General features: G+C 37.3%; 1 protein-coding gene across 1 annotated transcript in view; it reads left to right on the top strand.

Annotated features, from left to right (window-relative positions):
• The window catches only part of cdh13 (cadherin 13, H-cadherin (heart)), a 399,871-nt gene that overhangs the window by 153,386 nt on the left and 221,647 nt on the right, over positions 1–24,838 (top strand). Inside the window, exon 4 of the mRNA XM_057837307.1 lies at positions 18,683–18,856. Coding sequence (XP_057693290.1) covers positions 18,683–18,856 — 174 coding nt within the window. The remainder of the gene's footprint in view (positions 1–18,682; positions 18,857–24,838) is intronic.

Consider the following 24,838-nt stretch of genomic DNA (forward strand, 5'->3'; position numbering starts at 1 on the left):
TAATAAAGGGACCCATGCTTGTATGAAAATAAACAATTGTGGACCTTCAAGATTTGTATTTGAGGACCCCTGTTCTAGGGTGATCATATTTTGATTTTAAAAAAGAGGACATAAATAACAAACATACTGTAAAAAAAAAAAAACCCTTTTAGTCTTATATTCAGAGTTAATATGGATTAATAGCATGCATGCACTTTGCGTGCATGACGCACACATATACGGAGAGTTTGCGCCGACTCTCAGCCGTGCATGCAACCTTGAAATATTTCTCATTTGGCGCACAGATCCCCTGCCTCCCCAATTATATTTTTCATGACGGTTGTCAAGCTCGCCTCTTCCCTTAAAGCCGCATTCAAGCTAGGCGCTAACGCTAATACTGCTCCATCGCTAACGTAGCGCCCTGTCTATCTCGCTCTTTGCTGACGTAATTACTGCATGAATTCCGATTCGGGGGACTTGACAGTTCAGACCGCAGCTACATTCTAGAAAAATGTGGCGCAGATCGGATTTTAACCACCGAGATCGGATTTAAAATGATCCACTTTTATGCGACCTATCCCATTCAGACCGTCCCTGACTCGAGTCGGAAAAACACGAAAAAATCGGATTTGTGCATTAAGACCTGCAGTATGAACCTAGCCTTTGAGTGCACAAGTAATCCAAATAGATACAACACAGTGCTTTAAGTACCATTCACAGACTGTATTCCTACTGATATCTCGCAAAGGTATTACAAAACATAGTTCAAGATTTCCTCAAAATATTTGACACTCTTGATAACCTTACTTTCTGTTTTTTTTTTGTTTTTTTTTTTTCCTTTCCAAAGTCATTGCTTTGTTTCTGGTGATTTTCACTATTAAAATACCATCAAATGTTTTTATTTTTTGAAGGTGAATGGTTATTATATTAAGTGATTCAACATGCCTAATAATTACAACCCATTTAGCAACTTCATGGTTGAAGGCATTTTTTTAAATGTATTTTTATCATTATGCACTGTTGGTTGAAATACTGTGTTCTATGTTTTAGGCGCTGGGTCTGTCACATAGATTGAAAAGATCCCTGCTGGTTCCTCCAATGATTGTCACTGAGAACCAGAGAGCCCCCTTCCCAAGGATCATTGGCAAGGTAAGAAAAACATCACACCACACCAGCTCCTGTTAAATTGCAATATTCCTCATTCATCCATTTTTTTTTTTTCATATTCGATTTCAACTTTGTTTATCCCTTTGGGTATAAAGTCTTGACAGTTATTTTACACGGTTTTACATAAACAGAACACTTCAATCCTCACATATGCAGAAAATGGATTCTAAAGACATGCAAGCCAAGCATAGATACTGGTGCAACTCAAGTGTTTTTCTTGCCTCAGCATTTTTGGAGGTTCAATGTCTTGCTCAAGGGCACCCTAACAGTGCACAGTCAGGCATATTGAGAAAAAAAATGCATTGTGTTAAAAAGTATTCAAGTAAGAAAGTAGTGTTTTGCATCAATGTTATGTGAAACAACAAACACAAAATATGAAATTCTATAATGGTGATTATAATGTTCAACATACTGTAGCTGCAACTGCGATAATATTACATATTCCAAGTGTTGTCCATGAATTTTGGCTTATCTTTCTTTCCTTGTTTGCTCATTTTCATCGTTAAACATTCTGCCTTAGTTAGAAACATACTTGTGCATTACAATGCAGACTATTTGGAATAATCAAATAATTTCCTTTTCTATTGTTAAGATATCGATTTAGGTTCATCACCAATTGTGCGTCACTGTCTATGAAAATCTTCCCAAAACAAAGGAACTAATTTCCTTTCAGAGGGTGGAAAGCAAAGCATTCCTTTCAAAATTTAGACCTTGCCCAGACTTTTCATTTGTGTATGCTGGTGATAAAATCTATAACACATTACTGTCTCCAGCTTGTTTGTTTCAGATAAGGTAGAACACTGAGGATTCTCCCAGTGCTGTGACATGAAAGCTATCACATACTCAGCTATATTTATGATAATGATACTCCAGAGAGGGCAATATCACAAGAGCTTTGCTTTTCGATCATTGTAGCGCCTTTTTCGATGTGGCGTTAACAAGCTGAAACCCACTGGGTTGAGAAGTGGTCACTTTTAGTTCGACTCAGTAATTCAGAGGTTGTGCAAAAAAATAATCGCAGTCAGCAGTTAAGTTTGGGCTAGTCTTTAGTGTATATCCATCCGTGGTATCTACTTAAGTTCCAGCTAATGATTCTGCTGTGAAAAAAAAAATCATGTGAGTTCCCCAAATCACTATTTTTTGTTCTTCTCAACTATCGTTTTTTTGTCATTATATGTATTTCTTGTTTTTACATATAGTACCTCCATTTCTATTTTTATTCAACAGGACAGGCAAATGTGTGCTTTTCCATCAAGTAGAAATCATATTTCTGAGACATGGTGAACTGATTTTCCACACCAATAGCTTCCGTCTTCTTATGCAACCATTCACATCTAGGAGGCTGACATTTATTTTTCATGGTTTCTCCATCTTGCCTTGAGTTAGCAGTAAGGAGCAGAAGAGATGGGTGGGTGACTGTCATGGGACATGTAGGATTTGGTGTGTGTGTATTACCAACTGGAAGTCTTATGTGTGTGAGTGGGTGGGGGCTAAAGGGCCTGAGGATGGTGTTCTGACAGCAAGTCCCAAGAGTAGAGTAGGAAGCATGTTGTTTGTGTCACCTCCTGATAGTGTCGGGATTGTTTTGATGGTGAGTTCCCTTCAATGGCATTGCCGCGGCTGCAAACACAAACCACATCTTAAAATCAAGTGCCCTTTAATATCAGTCTTGCCCAGATGTAGGTAGAGTAAAGCCAAAGTTTATTCAAGTAATAGTAGCGTAACTTCAAAATAATATTACTCATGTAAATGTAAAAGTAGTCATCCAAAAAATTTAAAGTACAATTTAAAAAAGTATCCAGTGAAAACAATACTCAAGTAATGAATAACATTGTCAGTAACTGTAAACATATTTTTTAAACAATGGTATTTTTGTTTCTCACCACAATGTAGTCTATATGAATTGTTATTATTACCGTAATTTCCCGAATATAACGTGCACTTTTTTTCCCCAAAATCAACTTGTAAAATCATGGTTCGCATTATATGCGGTGACAGGGATGGAGAAAGAAGTATATATATATATAAAGACCGATTTTTTTTTTTTTTTTATTGACACGGCCATGTTGTGTTGAAGAAAACGTATGCGGCGATCCGTTGCTGGCCATTACGGTACATGACGTCACCATTTTGTTTCAGTAATACTTCACTCTGATTGATTGATTGATTGATTGATTTCGTCTGTGTTAAATTCTGCTTTTTTCACTCTTCATAAATCATAGAATTTAGTTTCTTGAACTCATTTGAGTCAACGTTATTGCAACTCGGCAACTCGGACCATAACAAACGTAACACAACACAGACTTTGTGTACGTCAAATTAGGCCTGTCGCGATAACAAATTTTAGTGTGCGATAATTATTCTCATAAATTATTGCGATATGCGATATTATTGCGCCCCCCCCAATTTTTTAAACCAATTTACAATAATGCAGTGCGAATACAGTATATATTAATAGATGAAGTACACCCATTTAAACGCGATATTTACTCTTAAATTCAAATCTACTTTTTAAGAAATCACAACTAAAAACAATAGACCATACCTCTTAAGTAAAAAACAACAATATTTATACCGCACAGAAACACAGAATAAATAAAATGTGTTTAAAAAAAAAAAAAATTCACTTAACAACTTCAGCATTTAGAAAAAAATTTCCCGTCATAGCTTCTGCAATGGTGTTCAGGGATGCAATGATACAGTTAAGTCATGGTTCGGTACGAATTTTGATACGAGGGACATGATTTTCGATCCGATTCAATACATTTAATGCTCTGTAAAAAAACAAAAAACAATTGTATTTTTTGTTTTTTTTTTTGCTAACGAGCAAAAATTAAATTGCCATCATATAAACATGCATTTTAGTGCATAATATTTATGTGCTTACTTCTTACTGATATGAAAAAAACATTGCATAAAAGTGCTGAGAACAATCTTTACTGTTTGTAAAGTGAGGCAGGGCACACCGTTGATTGCTACAGCTCTCTTAGTAGCTAGGTTTACTACATGAGCAAGACATCCTATTTATGGTCCGAATCCATTTGTGTCACGTACTGAATTAACAATACTTGCAACATTATCTATAGGCACTGGTATGGATTGATTTGGCCTTCTTAATCTCATGTGACAAATGACAGTTTAGAATTCAGCGATGTAGTATATGGACTACATGTTCCATAATCACTCTGGGCTCACGTAGCCAATGGCATGGGAAGTAGCACATCTAGTTTGCCATTTCATGATATCTAGTGTGTGCGCGCAACCACGCATTAAAAAAGTTAGCAAGCGCCGTTGAAGTCACGTCTGCTCATTACTACACAACACCAGCATATGAGGGCTTTCATATACAGGACGAGTTTGAAGCACAGCGCTCTTACCGGTAATTTCATTCAGCTGTTCTTTGTCAAAGTGAGGTTATTCGTAGCAGCCAAGTCGGTAACAATGTTTTGGCGGACTTAATTGTAAATATCCAGCGTTGTGCCGAAAAATAGCCGCCCCCACGTGAAATGTCACTCCTGACGGGAGCGCCCGCACGTCAACAACACCGGTGTTCTGCCAAAATATCCTACATCGGCAAAACGTCCTACATTAGTCGAATTTGAGACCTAAAATACTACCGTGCGCTCTAAACTTGTTTTGTTTAGATGCATACAGGAATAAGGTACTAAAAAAAATGCCTGCAGAAAATACTTAAATGTAGTTATATCAAATAAGGACGGTTTAAACACGCTACGTGACTAATGTGGTCAACTGCTTCAAAGCTAACACAAAAAAACACAATGGTTAAAAGTATGAGAGGGTAATACATGCAAAAAGTATCTTTGAGGCTGTGAAAAGGTTCTAAATAACTAAATAAAAACAAAAATAGTGAGTAATCGCCGCCTCTAACAGATGTGCACATGCGTGTGAATGCATGCGCAAGCGCCCTGAGCATTGTGTAGACGTTTCGCCGCGTAGTAAGGAATGGCCGAACACCGGCGGCCATAGATGGTCCACAGTCACTCCGGAGCACTGACGCGGCCGGTATACGTTGAACAATAGGATATAATGGGAACAATTGGCTCTGGCGCTAGTTTTTGGCGGACCTGGAACGAAGATGCATTTTGCGCAGTTGGTAACGAACTTTTAACAGCACGTCTGCCGCACGCGCACACACACGTTCACGCGAGGCGATAAATCGCAGCGGAAAAGTTATCGCCTCCATTTTTATATATCGCGCGATAAATGGAATTATTGCATATTGCGACAGGCTTACGTCAAATATATCTGTCCCTCGGGAAACTCAAACCCAAATAACAATAGTTCCTCTTGTTACGATCTACAGCGATACGCTCTTTCCGATTTCCGACTTCAGTTCTCACTTTTATTTTACCGTATTAATCCATGGAAGAAACATTTATTCATCATGATGAAACGAGCAAGTTATTCAGCAGCCTTTAAAAGAAAAGTCACATCTCTTTTGTTTTCTTCTGGATTCTGGTAAATTGGAGAGGTTGTCAGATCATATTATTACTAGGGCTGTCAAACGATTAAAATTTTTAATCAAGTTAATTACAGCTTAAAAATTAATTAATCGTAATTAATCGTAATTAATCGCAATTCAAACCATCTATAAAAGATGCCATATTTTTCTGTAAATTATATATATATTCTGTAAAATAAATTGTTGGAACATACGGTACATAAAGACTGTAGTGGGCATTTCACTCTACTGTCATTTAAATCTGTCTATGCTGTCCTCACTCCGAAGCGTCTTCTTTTTCCAAAGCTAGACAGCTAGTGAACGACGCCTTAATAATTAGACTTCTTCCTTTTTCATCTGATTTATTAATAAAATGGCCTCAAACCATTGTCCTCTTTAGACCGTCGTAAAACTACAAAAAGTACACAAGCATTGCATTAGCAACAACGTTAGCTTAGCACGATATACAGGTTCACTAAACATAAACAAAAAGCGTCTCATACAAAAAATATAACATTTCGCTTACTAACATAATATGTACATTCATTACAACAACCATACTTACGGACAAATCTTGTCCAAGGATCATATAAGCACAACATTATCAGCCCGAGACGTCATGCAGCCATAATGAACTGGCAAGAAAACAATAAAACATGTCGCAAAGCGACCACAAGAGTTCGCTGTTGGACAGCACAAAAAGCCTTGCTGTAAAACTTACCAAAAGGCAGAATACTTTCTGAGCGGGACATGTACGTTAATTGCGTCAAATATTTTAACGTGATTAATTAAAAAAAAATAATTACCGCGCGTTAACGCGATCATTTTGACAGCCCTAATTATTACCGAACATATTGTCAGTTTATGGTAATGTTTTGAACTACCAATGTGCTATGCTTGTGCTGTGTTTCACCAGTCAGTAAAATGACATTTCTGTATTGTACACGAGCTCTGTTATCTTGTATTCTTCTATTCACTGGTGCTAAAATTAGAGTGCACGTTATATAGTATAAGTATATATATAAGTATATTTGGGGGGCGCCTTATACACTGGTGCGCCTTATATTCGGGAAATTACGGTATACAGTACTATAACCTATTACATGATCATATTACGGCAAAATAAAATGCACAAAAATCATCGAATAGACAGAAATAGAACATCACCCGTCCCGTCCAGTGCATGAATGTCCTCTAGTTGAGAAAACATCATTCCTACTATGAAATTTAAACGAGCATATCTCTGGTTTTCTGTGGTCTATCGTTGCCAAATAAAAACAGTGAGAGAGGTTGAAATCAACACTTTCGACAGTGCTTTAAATCCATCATGATTGAACAGGCTGGCGTAATCATAAGACCTTTGACTTTAACACTCAGATGACTGAAGTTCTGAGACCCGTTCCGCTCTGAGACCCCCAATTTGGCCAAATTTCATAACTGTCCTGTATGCATGTGTGATACATCATTGGAAAGCTTAAAATCTCAATTTCCTGGGGGAAGAAAAATTTTGAAATGGAAGGCATATAATTTTATTTATTTATTTTTTTAATCCCTAAACCGTACCTCGAGGTGAGAGCAGGACAGAGCATAATTAAAGACACCATGATTTTAACGAGATATTATCACGTACTTACCTTGTTTCGATCCAAAAACTCTGTGGAGCATGTCTCATCGAGTGTCAAGACACAGCTGAATGCCCACAGCCGGACTTTTTGGGGTTTTTACTGGTGAATCACAGTAATATAACAAGAGTCGAAATGCAGAAATCGCAGACATCAAGGAAAGGTCGAGATTTTCTTTTTCAAATATTTACCCTTTTAAACATATTTTTTTATTTGTTTGGATTGATTATCATCTAAAATATCAGGGAAAATGCGACAGTAACAAAAAAAGTACACTTAAGCGATAGTTATGAAGTAGATATTCTTGACCAATTTACAGACACTATTTTTTCATTTTGAAGTAATTTGTTTAAAAGTTTAAAATATGCGAGTGAATAATTTTAAAAGTCGTTTTTTCCTAAACTAAATGTTAGACATCAATTAATGTTTCTAAGCTAAAAGTGATAGACATTTCGAATAATAAATATAATTCTTACCTTCTTTTTATGGCTAGGTTGAAACAAAAGCGGCTGCGCGGTGTAAATGGGGGTCTCCAGGCATAAAACAGACAAATTGAAAATAGTTTGGGGGCTTAATGCACCATGAAACTGCTATGGCAGCATATAGGCATATCGTTCTATCAAACAGAACAGTTCTTTTGGCTTGAAATACAGGAGCTTATTTTAAAAACATATACCGTATTGGCCCGAGTATAAGACGGCCCTGATTATAAAACGACCCCCTTTTTTTCAAGACTCAAGTTTGAAAAAAGACTTTTTGAACACCAAATTAATTTTCATACAGAAAATAATTACAGTACATCTGAAACAAATGATTATAACAATATATTTGAGAGAAAAAGCACGTTATTTTGCCTCATTCAAATCTTAATATTTGAACATTTAAATATGTAAACTAAAGTGCAATCACACTCGTAAATGAATGGCTTCTGGTTTTTGAAATGTAAACAAACCAATCTATTGTGATAAAACAACAAAATTGCAATAACTGCATTAACCATCAAAGTTAGGTCTAACTGTAACTGTAGTCTTGAAACAAATATGAATAAGGAAAAACATTGCAATAAAATAATGCAAACTGGTTAAACTTGAGAGTAGCTGAGATCTGTCATGACAGAACATTACTCAAGTTCAGCATTCGCTTCAATGATATCTGGCGCCATCTAGCGTCGTGAATGGGTATAATGTCTAGACCCCGAATATAAGACGACTCCCACTTTTTTAGTCTTATTTCAATGCAAAAAACACTGTCTTATATTCGGGCCAATACGGTATATTTACTGTAGATATACTGTATGAGCTTTATTCAGGAATCACACAGGGTGTCCATAGCACACAAGCCAACAGAAAAATGACATAATAAAACACAAGAAGAAACAAACTGGAAAAGAAAGAATTTTAAAAAGGCACACACTATCACTGCACAAAAAACAGACTCCTACGCCAGTGGTGCCACATGCTTGACCTACATCTATAGCTATTTGTAGGGTCCGTTACTTTATTTACAGACTCATTTAATTGACACATTAACTTATATATCAGATTTCTTAATTGCACCTGAAAGGTGGGTAACCCAGATCTGACAAATATTTGGCTGGTGCTGAACCATCTTGGCACACGCAATAACAGCCTCAAGGCATCATTATAGGCTACATTTAGCCTCTGCATGGATTTAGCTAAGTACCTGGTCCATAGGTGAGCGGTGTAAAAGGGTGTGCAGTACGCCCTGAACAGTGATGTTTTCACGAGGAAGGAAAACCAAAAAAAAAAATTCTCTTAAGGTTGTTTGCCTGTGTATAAAGTTTACTGCATTGATGGTGGATGTCACTGTCATCTGAGAAATCAGCAATTATAAAATGGCCAAGATATGTAGCCTCATTGCAAACATTCAGCATTTTTTTGCCCAGAAAGAACCAAGGGAATACAGCCCCCTCTCTTCTTTAGAACGTATAATCATAATGTTGCTTTTCTCTGCATTGTATTTGATGTCTAATTGGTCACAAAACTGAGAACATAATGAGAATAACTCCTGTAAACCAGCACTGCATGGAGAGAGCACCACCATATCATCCTTGTATATAAGATGGTTAATGACAGTGCTTCCTAAAACACAGCCAGTATTACATCTATTGAGCCCTCCATGTACAGTAAACATTGAACAGATATGATGAGAGTATTCCTCCCTGTGTCACACCATTACTTACTTTGAAGCAAGAAGAGACCGAGCTACCCCATTTAATATGAACAAGTTGATTTGCATACAAAGCTAGAATACAAATGATATATTTGGGCACTCCACTTTGTGTCAACATAAGAATGTATAATGGAGTCAAGTGATTCTTGTTGCAACATCTCATTGGTGAAACAATTAAAGCCTCTGTAGGCATCTGTGGCAAAAATAAAGTAAAATCTAATCTGTAAAAAAAAGAGGGAACATTTAACGACTCTGGTGTAGCCTAAAGTAGTGGAGTAAGAGTAGTGTTTCTTCTTCACAAATCTACTCAAGGAAATTTCAAAGTATGGCACGGTAAAAGTAGAAGTACATTTTTTTCTCAAAACGTTATTCAAGTAAATGTAACTGAGTAAATTTAACACGCTCCTACACACCTCTAGTCTTGCTCCAAATCATTTTGTGTCAATCAATTAGCAAATGACAGTCAATCGTAGAGGCACAATTCTCCTCCTCAGACCATTTTCACTTTTTTCAGTTCGACGCAAAAATACGTAAATTGTGAGGATGAACACATTTGCTCATTAACTCTTGTTTTAAATCAAACAAAGGAAAAATACGCATTTGTTACTGGTTTGATGGTGGTGAAGTAACAATGCACCATTTCTTTTTCTCCCGCTTCTCCAACCGGGGTTTGAACCCAAGCTGTCACTGTGGCAGTCAAGCCAATAGCTTAAAAGACCATGAAATACTGTATATGGTTACCAAAGTTTTGGCAACGACACCTGACAATATTTTAACTTTTTTAATGTTTTTTTTTTTTTCTTTAATACAGCGTAAGGGTCAAACCTTTGCAAACACAACACCTGAAATGCCACACAATTTTAAATGTATTGTTAATGGTTGGGGACAGTCTAAATCTCTTATGCCTTGCGCTTGATGCTGTGCGAAAAAAAAAGGATAAAATAAGTCTGCACGATACAAATTTTAGAGATAATGGCATGTGAAACGTGTATCGCAAAGCCTTGCAATTATTTTCTACATGTAGCTATGTATTATATTGACACGGCTCACAGAACAAACGGACCCAATAATGCAGTGCTCAGAGCAGATTTATTAACAATGGTTCGGAGAGGAAGAAGTCTTGGCCCTTGGAGAGGCACGGAAGGCTGTTCGAGCAGGGGGGAACGAGCAAGGCGAAGGCCCAGGCAGGATGCGTCTAGAGCCGGTCCTGTAGCAGGGTTCAGGTCCCAGAGAAAAGGCAGAGGCACAGACGAGGAGCAGGCTAGTGGCATAAATCCACAAGGTCAAAAAATGTATCAAAGGCAGAGGCACAGACGAGGAGCAGGCTAGAGGCAAAAATCCACAAGGTCAAAAAGTGTATCAAAAAACCGGCAAGACAAGGTAACTAGGAACGCTCGTAAGTTGCAGTGAGGGCTAACAAACTCGCAATGGCTTAGAGGGCTGTGGGTGTTTATGTAGGGAGGCTGAGGTAATGACCAGGTGTGCAGGACAGTGGCCTATACAACGAACTGAGTTCAACCTCCCCAGAAGTAATCCAGTTTACCAGCGGGTAACCAGAGTTGACAAAACCTGGTTGTCTAGTTTGTGGTCAGTCGGTGCTACGACGCTGATTATGAGGTTGATTAGTCGAACCTGTGTCAACCCAGTCAGAGTTACTGCGCGTTGACATAAAAGGGGGCGGAGACCAGAGTCAAACACTACTTGTGACGATGGCACGGGCACCTTACTTCACGGAGGAGGAATGCGCGATGATCATGCGGAGTTATGAGGAATTAAAATCCACCCTCACCGTGAAATCGAACACCGTTTCAGCGAGTAGAGCGCGACGGGTCTGTTGACAGCGAATTTACAGATCGTGTGATTTGTGAATGCGTCAATATGCCAGTTTACTTATGTCCATGCAAAGAAATAAAGCCTGCTGTCAGGACAATAAAATAAGATTTGGTACGTTAACAGTAAGAAATAATTTATCGCGCATCACCACATGAAGCAGGATAATTGTATGTTTAGTCCCATTGACTGTATGAATACGTATGTCCTTTTTTTTTTTTCCCTTAGTTTGGGCCTAAAAAATCAAGCCCGACCCGAGCCGAGCCCGATCAATTAACTTGATTTGCAGGCCCGAGCCCGACCTGCCGCCCCCCCCCCCCCCCCCCCCCCCCCAAATTTTAGGTTATCTTTGTGAGGACTCAGGAGAAGAAGGAAATGCGGGGATGCCATGCGTTGTTGCGTGAATTAAAGCCCGTCTTTTGTAACGAATTTTCACAGTTAAACAAGACTGTAAGATGAGTATTCAATAAACATTTATATCTTTTATGTTTGTGCGTCTGTCCTATCAGTGGATTTGACATTTAATTTAATCTCTTTGAGTTGGCAGAAAAAAACGCAAGTTTCCTCAATGTTTAAATAGTCTACATATTTCTATGATTATTATTAACTCATTTACACAACGAAATAACGCTGGAAAAGTCCGTTAAATATATTTCTTGTATATGAGAGCAAAGCTCCGCATTCGTTTACAATCAGCAATTTCAACGATCAGTTTGAAGCGTTTTCATACCCCACTTCGAATCGCACGGCATACAGTGTTCTTACGCAGATATTCAGCATCACCATTGGAATGCATATATTGTCCCTGGCGAAAGAGCGCACGGAGAGGCACACAATCTGCCCGTTTGTGAGGGCCTGACTTCGGCGGGTTACATTATAGTGACGTCCACCTCGATCAGTTGGCACAGGTAAAGAATTCCCTCAGCTGAAAATCTACATCTTTCATGGAGAAAATCTTCCGGGTACGCCAGCGGATTCTGGCGGTCTCCAAAAACCCGTGCACTCCGAAGAGAGCCCCTCACAATCCGCGCGCCAATGTCGTATGGGTCGTCCAGGTACACTGTCACTGTCAGGAGGACACGTCCGCGGAGGAGTGCTGTTTAACTATAGCGTGGTTAATTAGAATTCTGGGGTTAAGCAAGATCTAACTCTGAGACGACCAGGTTTGGCGTGTGGCGTGTGTTGCCATGGCAACACTTCTTGGTTCCAACATATCCACCTTTCGTAGTCTCGCTTAGCTGCGAACTTAGGTCGCACGTGATGAAGTTACTCTCGAAGTTACCCTGCTAAGCCAGAAAACTGGCTTCGTAGTATAGGCCACAGGTGTGTGGAATTAGTGTTGATGACTGGAAGGGGAAAAAAAAGGAAAAGGCATAAAGGCCTGCAGTGGGTTCTAACATATATGTGTTGTTTAACCCTTTTGACTGATTAGAATCGACCTTTATTTCACATTGCCATCTACCCCCCCCTAAATACAGTACTGTTCTCCTTTGAACACAATGATTACTTGGTTGTTGTTCTTTTGCACGAGTAGACTTGAATATAATAACTGATTAAGTGTCTTTTTATTTATTCATTTATTTATATATGGCAGCTTGATGTTTTAAAAATGTTTTTGGCACATAAATCACGGGAACGCAGGTCTGATGGCTACTTTAAACTCACTTTTGGGTGTGGAATATAAAACTAATCTCAGTCTTTTTTCTTTATCATGTCAAGTTTTTGAGCCAGAGGGGGGAAATATAGAAAATGCTGGATTTAAAAGATGTTCATGTTTATTAAAATAAATAAATATATAAAAGACATACAATGAAATAGGAAAGAAAGAGACATGATTGTGATGTTTATTTCACACTATTATGTTTTTACAAAGGATACAGCTATTATAATTATACTTGTGTGCAGGTAGTAGCAACATAGTAAGCAAGTTAGGATTAGACAAAAAAAAAAAACTTGTTGGAATTACTACAATTTTAAAATCAGCCTGCCAATTTTCATTTTTAATCAGCATAACAATCTAACTCAACAGAAATTATTTTTCAATTCATTTCCCTCAGTTACAGTTTCTTGAATTGGTTTATGTATTGCCTGCTTATTCTTCCGTATTAAAAATATATATTTAAAATATATTTCTCTTGAGACATGTTTAAGATTGCCATAATATTGTTGTCATGATTTATTAATACCCATACTGTCTTTTTCTAATACATGCTGCTCTATGATTAATCTTCCCCAAAATTAATGTGGACATCGCCAAACATTTTGAATCTTATGGATGTTAAGAGTTTGATAGAAAAATATTGGTTTGTCCTTTGCTGTTTTTGATTGCAACATATTGATTCTGTCACTTGCTTTCAGTCATAGAGTAAGAAGTAGTTTTCCTGGGCTACACCCAGGCTCACCTCACGCAATGCAAATAAAGAACAAAAATCGGATTTAAAATACCAACATGCAATGTCAAGCTCAGGTCTTAGCTCATAAATCATCTTGCCTCTCCTAATGTGACAACCCCATAAAAATATTAGTGATGCAATAGAACCTTGAAGCCTCAGATAATATATTAAGAAAAAAAAGGTCTATATCATTGTTTCACTGTTGTTTGCATCCTGGTTTGCTTTTTGTACTCCCTTCCCTGCATTTTTTTTGTACTGTTTGTCCATCAAGAGCAACATGTTTGCCTGGTTTTATTTGCTTTTTCCACATGTACTTTTTTCAGTATGCTTGTGCTCTCCGAAAACTACCATTTGACAACTCTCAGCCTGTATCTTCGGAACACAGAGCAAGCAAGTAATATTGGGAAATATTGCAACACTATAACACAAGCTGCCTCTGGCTTTATCATTTGTTCTACAGTAAATTATTTGCTTAATTGTCTCTGGAAGACACACAAATTATCCTATCCCCAGCACCCCTCACAAACACCCTCCATATATGAGTTTTTTTTTGTTTTGTTTTGTTTTGTTTTTCGAGACGATTAGTTTGTGTGGGGGTGGGTGTGGGTGTCTGTGTGGCAGATGCAAATTCCAAATCCTGCCTGGACCGGAGGACAAATGGAGCAGGTGGTGATATGCAATATGATGAGAGGAGCTTAAAAGCAGGCAAAGCAATATTAAAAAAAAAAAAAAAAAAAAAAATGAAAAAAAGAAATGAAGAAAGATTTGTCAGGTGAAAACTCCAGAATAGACACTGTCCAAATGAAGGCCTCTGTTTTCTTACCTTCTTCCATTAGCAGGCCAAAGGTAGCCATTACCATTCTCCATGGCTACAAGCATTAACGCATATTATTATATGAGCCTGATCTAGTAGGAAAACTCCTAAATCCTCATTTGAGTTATTAGTTATGATTTTATATTGTGCAGTTCTTCATATTGCTGTCTTTGTTCATCTAAACGGCTTCTGACAATTACATTGGTTGGTGTGTAAACACCCAAATGTTATTCAAATGTGCATTTTTATTGCATATTTCATTATGCACATTAGGTTTTAGGCAGAACATCTAATTGAGACAGTCATCACTACTAACCTTAACGCTGTTTCAGACAACCCGTCTTTTTTTTTTCCTGAAACAGCAACTCAACATAAGACTAAACATGCATTCAAACAGGTGCAACCAAAGATAAAATCTCAAACAGCAACCATTTTGGCTGCACAATAATCACTCAATCACTGCCACTGACAGCATTAAACATCAAATACATTTTATTTGGGTTGGCCAGTATTGCATTACAATGTTTCAGTGCCAAAAGCGCTATATAAGTATAACACCATTTACCATTGACAGTGCCACCAATGACAGCCAAAGAGTTTGTTCATGAATTAACTAGAGCTGTCCCGACTAGTCGACGTTGTCGACGTCACCGATGACGTAAATGCGTCGACGGGCAAAACATACCGTCGGCGGGTAATGACGGGTTTAAAAAAAAAATTACATGCGGATAAAGTTAAGAATGGCAGGCGCTCGCAATGCAAGCGGTTGTTACTGGCACCTCCAAGGGGGCCGCTGTTATTTTAATGTGAGGGGCATTGTCAGATTGAGCAAAGAGGAAGAAAGTGGGCGAGCGAGAGAGAGGGCGCGAGATCGGTGAGTTGGGAAGGTGCGCGGGTACCGCGGAATTCAGTGGCTGCATCCCCCACATTTTTGTTTTGGTCAATAAAAGTATCCAAAAAGAGCCATCCGACGCCTCTCGGTGTCTTAATGCACGCCGCCACCTTCCTGAGGAGGAAATCGGATGAACCGACGACAACGAGCCAAGTGAATCACCGGTTCACTCTTCACTACGGCGAGGAGTTGAAAACACTGCCAATTACCAAACAGGGCATAATTGGTGACACGTGAAAGTGGCATAAAGCCAAAAAAGCGGACCAGAAATGCCAGAGCCTGGAATTATTTCAAGGAAAATGTGGAGGGTGCCACTGTGTGTACTCTTTGCTAAGCTGAGCTCTCATACAACAGTAGGACTTCAGCTATGAACGAACACTGAAGCGCCGTCACCAAAGTATAATTTTCGAAGACAACAAGAAACAACAAGTTAGCGGATTGTAAGTCCATACAACTTTATAACGATTTTTAAAAAAATGGAAGTTACCATTATGTGTGTCGTATCAACGTGCAAATTTATTTAATAAAATAATTAATATATATATTATATAATTATATATATATTTTAATTATTATTACATTTATTAGGATCCCGACTTGGGGAAAATATATACATATATCCTGTATATACATAATATAATACAAAAAATATATGGAAACAGCACTGGCCTGCTTACTGTAATCCATGACTGCACTAATGTTAGTTACTTTATATTATAAAGTATCATTGTGTATATACATATAGTAGTATACTATATTTAAATAAATTAATACTATATATTTAATTTTTGTTACTGTGAGTATGTGTGCCTCTCATTCTAAATAATTGTGGTAATATTTCACTGTGCCCTCTACTTTATCTATTTTCAGGTTAAAACAAACAAAAGTTGAACAGTTTTTCCCCTCCCCCCAAAATGCGGAATGCACACCAGAAAAAGCATCTGAACTTACACAAAGCATTCTGAAAATGGTTGTCCGGGACATTGCAATTCATTTTAACATTTAGAACAATATAGACAATGACATACCACAAAAAGAGTAAGAATTGTTTTGACTCCTGTTAAAGAGGTGAAGTCTTAGTGTTTCCGTTTACATTTTTTTCCCACTAGTTACAGTAATGCCAGCAGCATTTGACCTCATTGTTTGTGATTTATTATTATTTGTTATTTATTTATACGTTAAGAATTTAGGTGTTCCAAAATGTTTTTTCGTGAATTAATAAGCTTCAACAAAAAATTCATTATTAAATTATTTTAAAAAAAAAAAAAATAAAACATTATTAGATTAGTTGACTAATCGTAAAAATAGTCGGCTGACTAATCGGGATGAAATTAGTCGTTTGGGACAGCCCTAGAATTAACATTAAAGCAGTCGGAAAGGTTGGAAGGTTGTTAATTTGCTTCTAGGTTGTAAGTGGTAATATGCTAAAGTTACTGTTTAGTCGATGTAAAAACTGCTCATTTTTAGAGCAAGCCTGATTTGTCAGTCACCGTAAATGGCAGCCAATGACCTAAACATTTTTTTTTTTTTTTTTTAATGTGAAATCAAAATTACATTAATGGGGATTATTTGCATGAAACATTTTAAAACATAGAGTGAAAATACAGTGCTGAATGAAGCAAGAAATATGTCCCTTTTTTCAAAATGTTGTTGTTGTAGGCTATTATTGATGATTGCTCCTTCAGAGAAAAGGTCAAATTGTTTTCTTTGCATAATCAGCCCTTTATTTGGTTGTGTAAAAACAGACGAGGATATATTGTACAATATGAAACCTGTGACTTTTTTTACAAAAGTTTTTTTTTTTTTTTTTCCCTGAGTGACAACATTGTCGTCCTTTGGGCATGTTGCAAAAGGAAGGAAGCACTGTTTATTCATAATTAGACTCATTTAAAACTCTTTTTTTAATGAGAACTTTCCTCACAAGGCCATTGGAACTCACTATGTCCCCCATATTAACTTGGAAAGAAAAGACATTTAACTGAGCACATGCATCATTTTCTTACTGTACTTGAAGACTAAAAATGCTGTGCTGAACATAAAGCACAAGTGTCACCCTTGAATGTGTTACCTATTTGGGAGAAAAGCAGCTTTTTCAAAGCACAATGAAATTTTAACCAGGACACATTTTTAGCAGTTCACTCAAGCTGCTCCCTATTGATTGCTCATTTGTCTTAACCTCCCCCCCCCCAGCCTCTCAAATCAACAGAGACAAACACATCCACCTACACACATGCTTTGCTAGTGTCCCGGGAGAACTTTTCTAGCCAGATACTGTATTGTCATTCACCGATGCATCATCATCTTACTGGCTACAAGTGGCATAACTATATACAGTGCTGTGATGCACATTCTCAGGGTTCTCTCTTCCAGTCATTTTAATGTAATAACACCCCCCACTGACTTTCATGTCTGCTTAGCAATTAATTTGAGCTGATAGACACGGTGCATGGTGGCGATGTCGGTGAATGCAACTCTTTCCCCTTGCGTCGCCGCCCCACTCGCAGTGGGAGACATATTCAGAACAGACAAAGCTGCTGAATGCATGTTTAGTTGCCACCACCTGCTCCAGTCAGTGTGTAGAAGCCTAGTCTGCTATTTGTACTGTTGCTGCCATCTCCTGCTGAGGCATCTTGTAATGACACTAAACTTGCACTGGCATCTCACTTACGCTTCAGCTGAAGTTGCCGGGCTGTCAGCTCTGTAATACGTTCACATCTCATTTGACAGAAGCATGTTTTGGTTTTTTTCTGGTGGTGGTGCTCCCTCCAGGCGGGTTTGAAGCTGAGCCATCTGTAAATCCTTCTTTTGATTTGCTGCCTTTTCACCCTGAATTCCTTCGTCAGGAGGTGCTGACCGTCATGTTGAGAATATTTGTTTGTGCTCATTAGTGGGTAGTGAAATTCAATATTCATGCTCTTCCATGATCATATCATATAGTGTGACACAAACATTTGTAGGTTAGGAGAATTAGAACAACATTGCAGAATGGCAGTCTCACTATTCTAGTAGAACACACAGCAACGCTGAGTGACTTAGAACTTAATATTGGAAGCACATGTTTTTTTGGTGACTTTTCTGCTTTATTAGATGTTTCCTGAATTTGTTTATCATGCCTTCTTAACCATTTTGAAAGTGCCAGTTCTGATGTTAAATTTGCTTTGTCTGGCTCACGATTTTACATTGTGTGAACTTAACATTCTTTCTCTTCCTTTCTTTTCTTATCACTGGCCTGCTCATGGATGGTTCTTGCAACTGTAGTCTCACGTGAGTAAATATATCAAAATCACACTCAATGATATCATCCAGGATATACAATGTCCCGAAGCTTAGATCGTCCTATTTGGCCTGCAGGTGATTTCAACAGAGAAGTCGTGGGACCATATTTTCCGACTGACGGGTCACGGTGCTGACCAGGATCCCAAAGGTCTCTTTACTATTGACATCGACACAGGAGACGTGTCAGTCACTCGCTCACTGGACCGGGAGGTCATCGATTCATACCTGGTCAGTTGTCTTCCTTGGTATTGCGTAGTCGACTGTGAACTCAAGCCTGGTTTATACCTGACGCATCCGCGTGATCCACACGGCTTCACGCGAAAAAAATCACATCATTTCGCGACAATGTACCGAGTACCCTCTCTCTCTCTCTCTCTTTCTCTCTCTCTCTCTCTCTCTCTCTCTCTCTCTCTCTCTCTCTCTCTCTCTCTCTCTCTCTCTCTCTCATGATGAAATTGAAAAACAGATGAACTACATGCATCCCATTTCCGCGCAGAATGTTCAATGTGTCAGGCATAAACCAGGCTTTAGATTTAAAATTAGAAAAGTCAAAGGACCCCCTTTAGAAATGATTGAAAATAGTATCGAATGTATATGGCGGAAAACACAGACAAGACTGAACAAGCAGTTTCTGCTCTTGCACTCCTCTTTAAAATAAACCGCTGTATTTTAAGCCAAAAGAACTGTTGTGTTTGATAGAACGATATGTCTATATGCTGCCATAGCAGATTCATGGTGCATTAAGCCCCCAAACTATTTTTAACTTCTCCGTTTTACTCTGGAAACCCCCGTTTACAGATGTCGCGCAACCGCATTTGTTTCAACCTAGCTATAAAAAGAAGGTAAGTATTCGTATTTATTATTCAAAATGTCTGTCATTTTTGGCTTAGAATCATTAATTGATGTCTAAAATTTAGTTAAAAAAGAATAAAGACTTTAAAAAAATAATTCACTCGCATATATTAAACCTTTAAACAAATTATGTCACAATGAAAAAAATTAGCGTCTGTAAAAACGTCACAGATATATACAGTATACCTCATAACTATCACTTAATTGTATTTTTTTTTTTGTTACTTCCGCATTTCCCCCAATATTTTAAACAATAAATATCAACCAAAAAAAAAAAAAAAAAAGAAAAATAAAAAAAAAAATGTTTAAAAGGATAAATATATGAAAATGAACATCTCGATCACTCCTTGACCCTTGTTATATGACCATGTTTCACCCATAAAATCCCCCAAAAATCCGACTGTGGCCATTCACAGCTGTGTCGACACTCGGTGATACATGCTACATGGAGTTTTTGTATCGAAAAGAGGTAAGTACGCGATAATATCTCGTTAAAAACATGGCGTCTTTAATTATGCTCTTGCGTGCTCTCACCTCCAGTTGGGGTTTTGCTGTTTAATTTTTTTTTTTTTTTTAATGCCCTCCTGTTCAAAAAATTTCTTCCCCCAGAAAATGGAATTTGTAAGCTTTCTAATGATGCTGATGATGACATGCATATAGGACAATTTTGAAATTTGGCCAAATTGGGGGTCTAAGAGCCCTTCAAGTCACCTGAGTGTTTTCCGCCATAACTATATACCTCATAGTTTCCTCTTTTGTAACATCACATTTTGCCTGTAGATTTATTACTCCCGCAACACTGATTTTCAGATATACTGCATATACCGTATATATGGATTAGGAAACATTTTTAGACATGTTTCACTTGTCTGTGGAACAACTGCTGATCTGTATAAATCTTAAACCTTGTAAAGTCAGTCCAATGTCAACTGCTAGATGAAGTACAAGGTTAAAATTAAATTGGGGCACCTAGAAGTGCCATTACCCTGCACATCAGCAGCAAGCCTCCTGTGCTTGTACTTCACCTGCCATTTCATAAATATATAACATTTAGCAGATGTTATCAATCACATTACATGTGGGAGTTATATTGCACTGCTTCTAAATATTTCTAAATTTGATTGAAGCATTGTATTAATTTAGATTCGCATCTGAAATACATTTATTTTGTTGATGACCAAATTCATCTGTAGTGTAAGCAGTTCCTGATGGTCAATACTTGTCTCAAGAAATTTAAAATGGAGTACACTACAGTACAGTACAATACAATACAATACAATACAATAGAAATACACTGCTAAATACTTAGTCAAGATGGACAGTGCCCACTGTACATTTGGTATTTACGTTACTCTTATTAAAACCTTTTTTTCTAGATTGAAATCATCACAGGTAAATTAAAGGGGGACAATAAAATGAAAGTTATGGCTGAATCAGAGCTCAATGTATCACTTTTATTCATCTGTAGAATCATATGATAGCATTTAACATCTGGAACGCCTCGAAGAGCCACAAAATTAACTGACTTGTTAAGATGAACACCACCTGGGAAGGAGTGTGAATTTTACTGCCATCATTATGTTTGTCCAAACAAATATACCTTTCGTCAGACATTGATGATAACCACAAAAGTGATGAAACAAGGGTGGGCTAAAAATGTGTTAAATGACTATATGTTAGGAAGTTTTGAAACTGTATTTTGTGTCATATTTTGAGTTAAGATGGTTAAAAGTGTCAAAATATCAATGATACATCTAGGTATTTGAGACGTGTCATCCTCCTTTGAGATGTCCTTTGACAGCACATCTAAGAGTTACCCGACTCTGGCTCAGCTATAGTGTGTCTGTCAAATCACGCCATGCAGTGGAGGAGGCATTCACAAAAATCACATTGATCTAATCTTGAAAATCAAATTATTTCAAACAGCATATGAATTGGAAGATTGAAGTATCTCAGGCTATAAAATAATTTATAAAGACTATCAATGACATGGGCCCACATTTTTTACTTAATGCTTCATTTTCCCCTCAAAGAGTACAGATTATTTATCTTTATTCAAACTTACTGTTTTTTCTTTAAACCTATTCAGTTTTATTAATTTGCATTTTTGATTTAGTAGAGGGCAGCTGTTTTATTGGCTGTATAATCGCAATCTTTTACTGCATAAGTGAATGGGAAGTTATTACTTACTTTCAATATCTTGCTTATGTAAGAGTATGAGTGTTCTTTGAACACAGATCAAGTGAGAATTTGGCCCACTTAAAAACTATTCTAGTTAATGTCCTTTCTGTGGTCACAAAAGGCTTGGCTTGGCTTTCTTTTTAATAATACACACGATTCATATATTAATAGAGGGACTGCAGTACAGTTTATGACACCTATTATCCATTGATACCGTTTCAATTTTATGATTACACATGAATTACATTAACAACTGTTATGCATACCAATTTAAAGCCTACTCCATTTGTACTTGCTGGAAGTGTGAATGTTTGTCCAAATCCCTCTCCTGTTTTCTGCTTGACTGGACCATAATTTCCTTGACTTTAGAGTGCACGATACGCTGCCCTGCACACCGAGGAAATAGGCCTAGTGTGCACTTAGTCCCAGTATGTGGGCAATAGATACAGCACAACACACACACTGCTCCTTTTTGTGCAAACAGACCTGTAGAAACCATAATTGCAATAGTTTTTTATCTTGGAATGTCGTTATGACGCTTCAATTTGACATAGTCTCGGATCATTGCGGACACTAATGAACTACTGTATCTATCTATTGCTATTATTGTTTCTAGATTTATCACCCTGCATCCCATCAATTTCTACAATAACTTTACTGTTTTCAAATCATTTCTATAAAAGTCTAATAAATATAATCCATATTTTGTATCCACTCTGGTAAAATCTGCTTTGCTTGCACTTCAGATCTTTGTCAAAGCCTCTAAACATTTCACCTTTCCATGTGGTCAAGATCATAGAACTCTGGGGGTTGTCACCCACCTACTGACCACCCTTTTAGATCACGCTACAGACGCCGCTGTGCAGCCTCCACCTAGATAACATGATTTGACAGTAAGAGGCCGGGCTGCAAATATGGCCTATTCAACCACTGCGAGTATTTACATCTTGCGTTTTGAACAGGCAATCACTTTGAGCTATGCAAGCCCCACTTACCATATCATCTGCCTAACTAGGTGATAGTCACAACAATAACAGCAATAATATTTGAAGTGGTCGGCTGTATAGTTACAGCTTTGCCATACTTTGTCGCAGTAATTGTCATACTAAATTTTTGGGGGGTTTTACATAATCTAAGGAGAGCTTAAAAGTGGGCAATAACATTGATATTTTCTAAAATCTGTTTAAATTAGGTTAATTTTGATATCAGATGAAGCATCTCGTGGACATTTAAGACATTTTAAGATACTGGAACTTTTACTTGCCTATGGAGAACCGAGCAGAACAACAGACATATTTTCACTATCCCACCAAACTATCCAATAAGTGCCTGATGATTCTGAACCTTAGCGTAAATTTCAATACCCTTAAAGAATGGATTAGTTATTTATTATTTTTTCATCTCATCAGCTGAATGAAAGAAGTCACCTTTTTCTCTCTTTTCAATTTATACTTGCCACCGAATCTTTGTGTTAGACCTTCCTTCATCACAAGAATGGCTATTTCTATCTTTGTTGACCGTTCAGTGGTGTTTTTTTCTGATAATGTGATGAATTAATGATTCTTTAGATAAGGATCTCTGAGAGAAGATTCATCAAAGAAAAAACGAGCACAAAACAAACAATCTAAAAAAGCCATCTTTTGCTAATGAGCACAGGAACATCTTTACATAATTTACCATCCTGATAATATTTCGTACTGACATTCAGACGGTTTTAAACGATAAACACTGGCTTTGAGTTCACTGAAGCATACACTTTTTCAATTAATGAGTTAGAACTGGCTGATGAGACATGGGTTTGAAGAATTTTATCTTCATAGCATTCGGTCTCATTGTATATGCCTTGTTTCTTGGCTACACGTTACAATTATGCTACTTTATAATCTTTGAACCCTTAAGTTTGAAGTACAATAGCACAGGGTTGGTTGTCACACGGGTTGGTTGTCACACTTGTATTAGGTCGACACCAGAGGTCAGTGAGCCCTATCAGAGTATTGAAATGATCAGAACTTAATTGTCTTTATCTTAGAGTGTCACATTACTTTGCAGTTATAGGCAATTACTTAAAAATGTTAAGGTATACACTAATATTTTTATGGGCTTTTACATAACAGGTTTCAATATCATTAGATAGTATGAGGACAAAGCCACACCTTTGATTCAGATTCTTTAGCTAGCTAGATTTTTGTTGTCAATATACAGAGCACTGTTTTTTCAGCAGCTCTCAGCTGTGTATATTGTATAAATAGTATTTCAACTCTCAAAAATTAAAAAATAATACTGATAGTGAATACTTATCACACAAAATGTTGATGTTCAATTGTGGACTCAATTTTATTCTCAATTTTATTTTGTTTTGAATACCTCTAAATATGTTCTTGAGTGCAATGACTTATAATTTTCACGCAATGAAAGTAAAAAGTTGTTCTAATTCAATAATAGTATTTCGATGTTTTTCGTGTTCATTCCTTCATCCATTTTCCAAGCCATTAGTGATAATAGATTAAATAACACTTGATTTAATCTATTATCACTAATGGCTTGGAAAATGCCATTGTCATAATTTTTTTTAAAATCCCATGTTCGGTAACAAGTGACAACCAAACACATAGTGTGATAACAAACTCCACAATGGGGGTGGTTGTCACTAAGTGTCAGGGCATCATTGATTGATAATAAAATTTAGTGTTAAAAAAAAAAAAAAAAAAAAAAAGTTGAGACAGTAAATGAAAAGGATGTCAAATCCAACCAAGGATATTAAGCTTTTCTGTGATAAATTAATGACTATTTCAAGACGCGTGGATGGGAAGATATTCACGAAAGACAAAAACTGCAACCTCCAACCATGTTTTCCCTTTTACTTGGGATGAGTGTGTACAAGAAAGGAGGTGCAGTTACCCCTCTAGTTATAGTTTTCATTGTCGATTTGCACCAGAAAGATAAAGAAAAGTTTACTTTTTCTCCAAGGTAGAGAATTAAAAAGTAAAAGTAAAGTGGAGCTTTTCCTTTTCTCAAAAAGTAGAAGTAAGGTTCCACAGGATGTATTGTAACACAGGCTGTTGATAAAGGCTGAGCTCCATGGGTGTTGGGAGCTGATGAATACAACTCACCTATGACGCTGCCACTGAGTGCTTGAGAAAATGACCGGCAGAGACAGCACCTTTCAATTCACACCCA

Source organism: Corythoichthys intestinalis, chromosome 5 (assembly GCF_030265065.1).
Source record: "Corythoichthys intestinalis isolate RoL2023-P3 chromosome 5, ASM3026506v1, whole genome shotgun sequence".
Lineage (NCBI taxonomy): Eukaryota > Metazoa > Chordata > Actinopteri > Syngnathiformes > Syngnathidae > Corythoichthys > Corythoichthys intestinalis.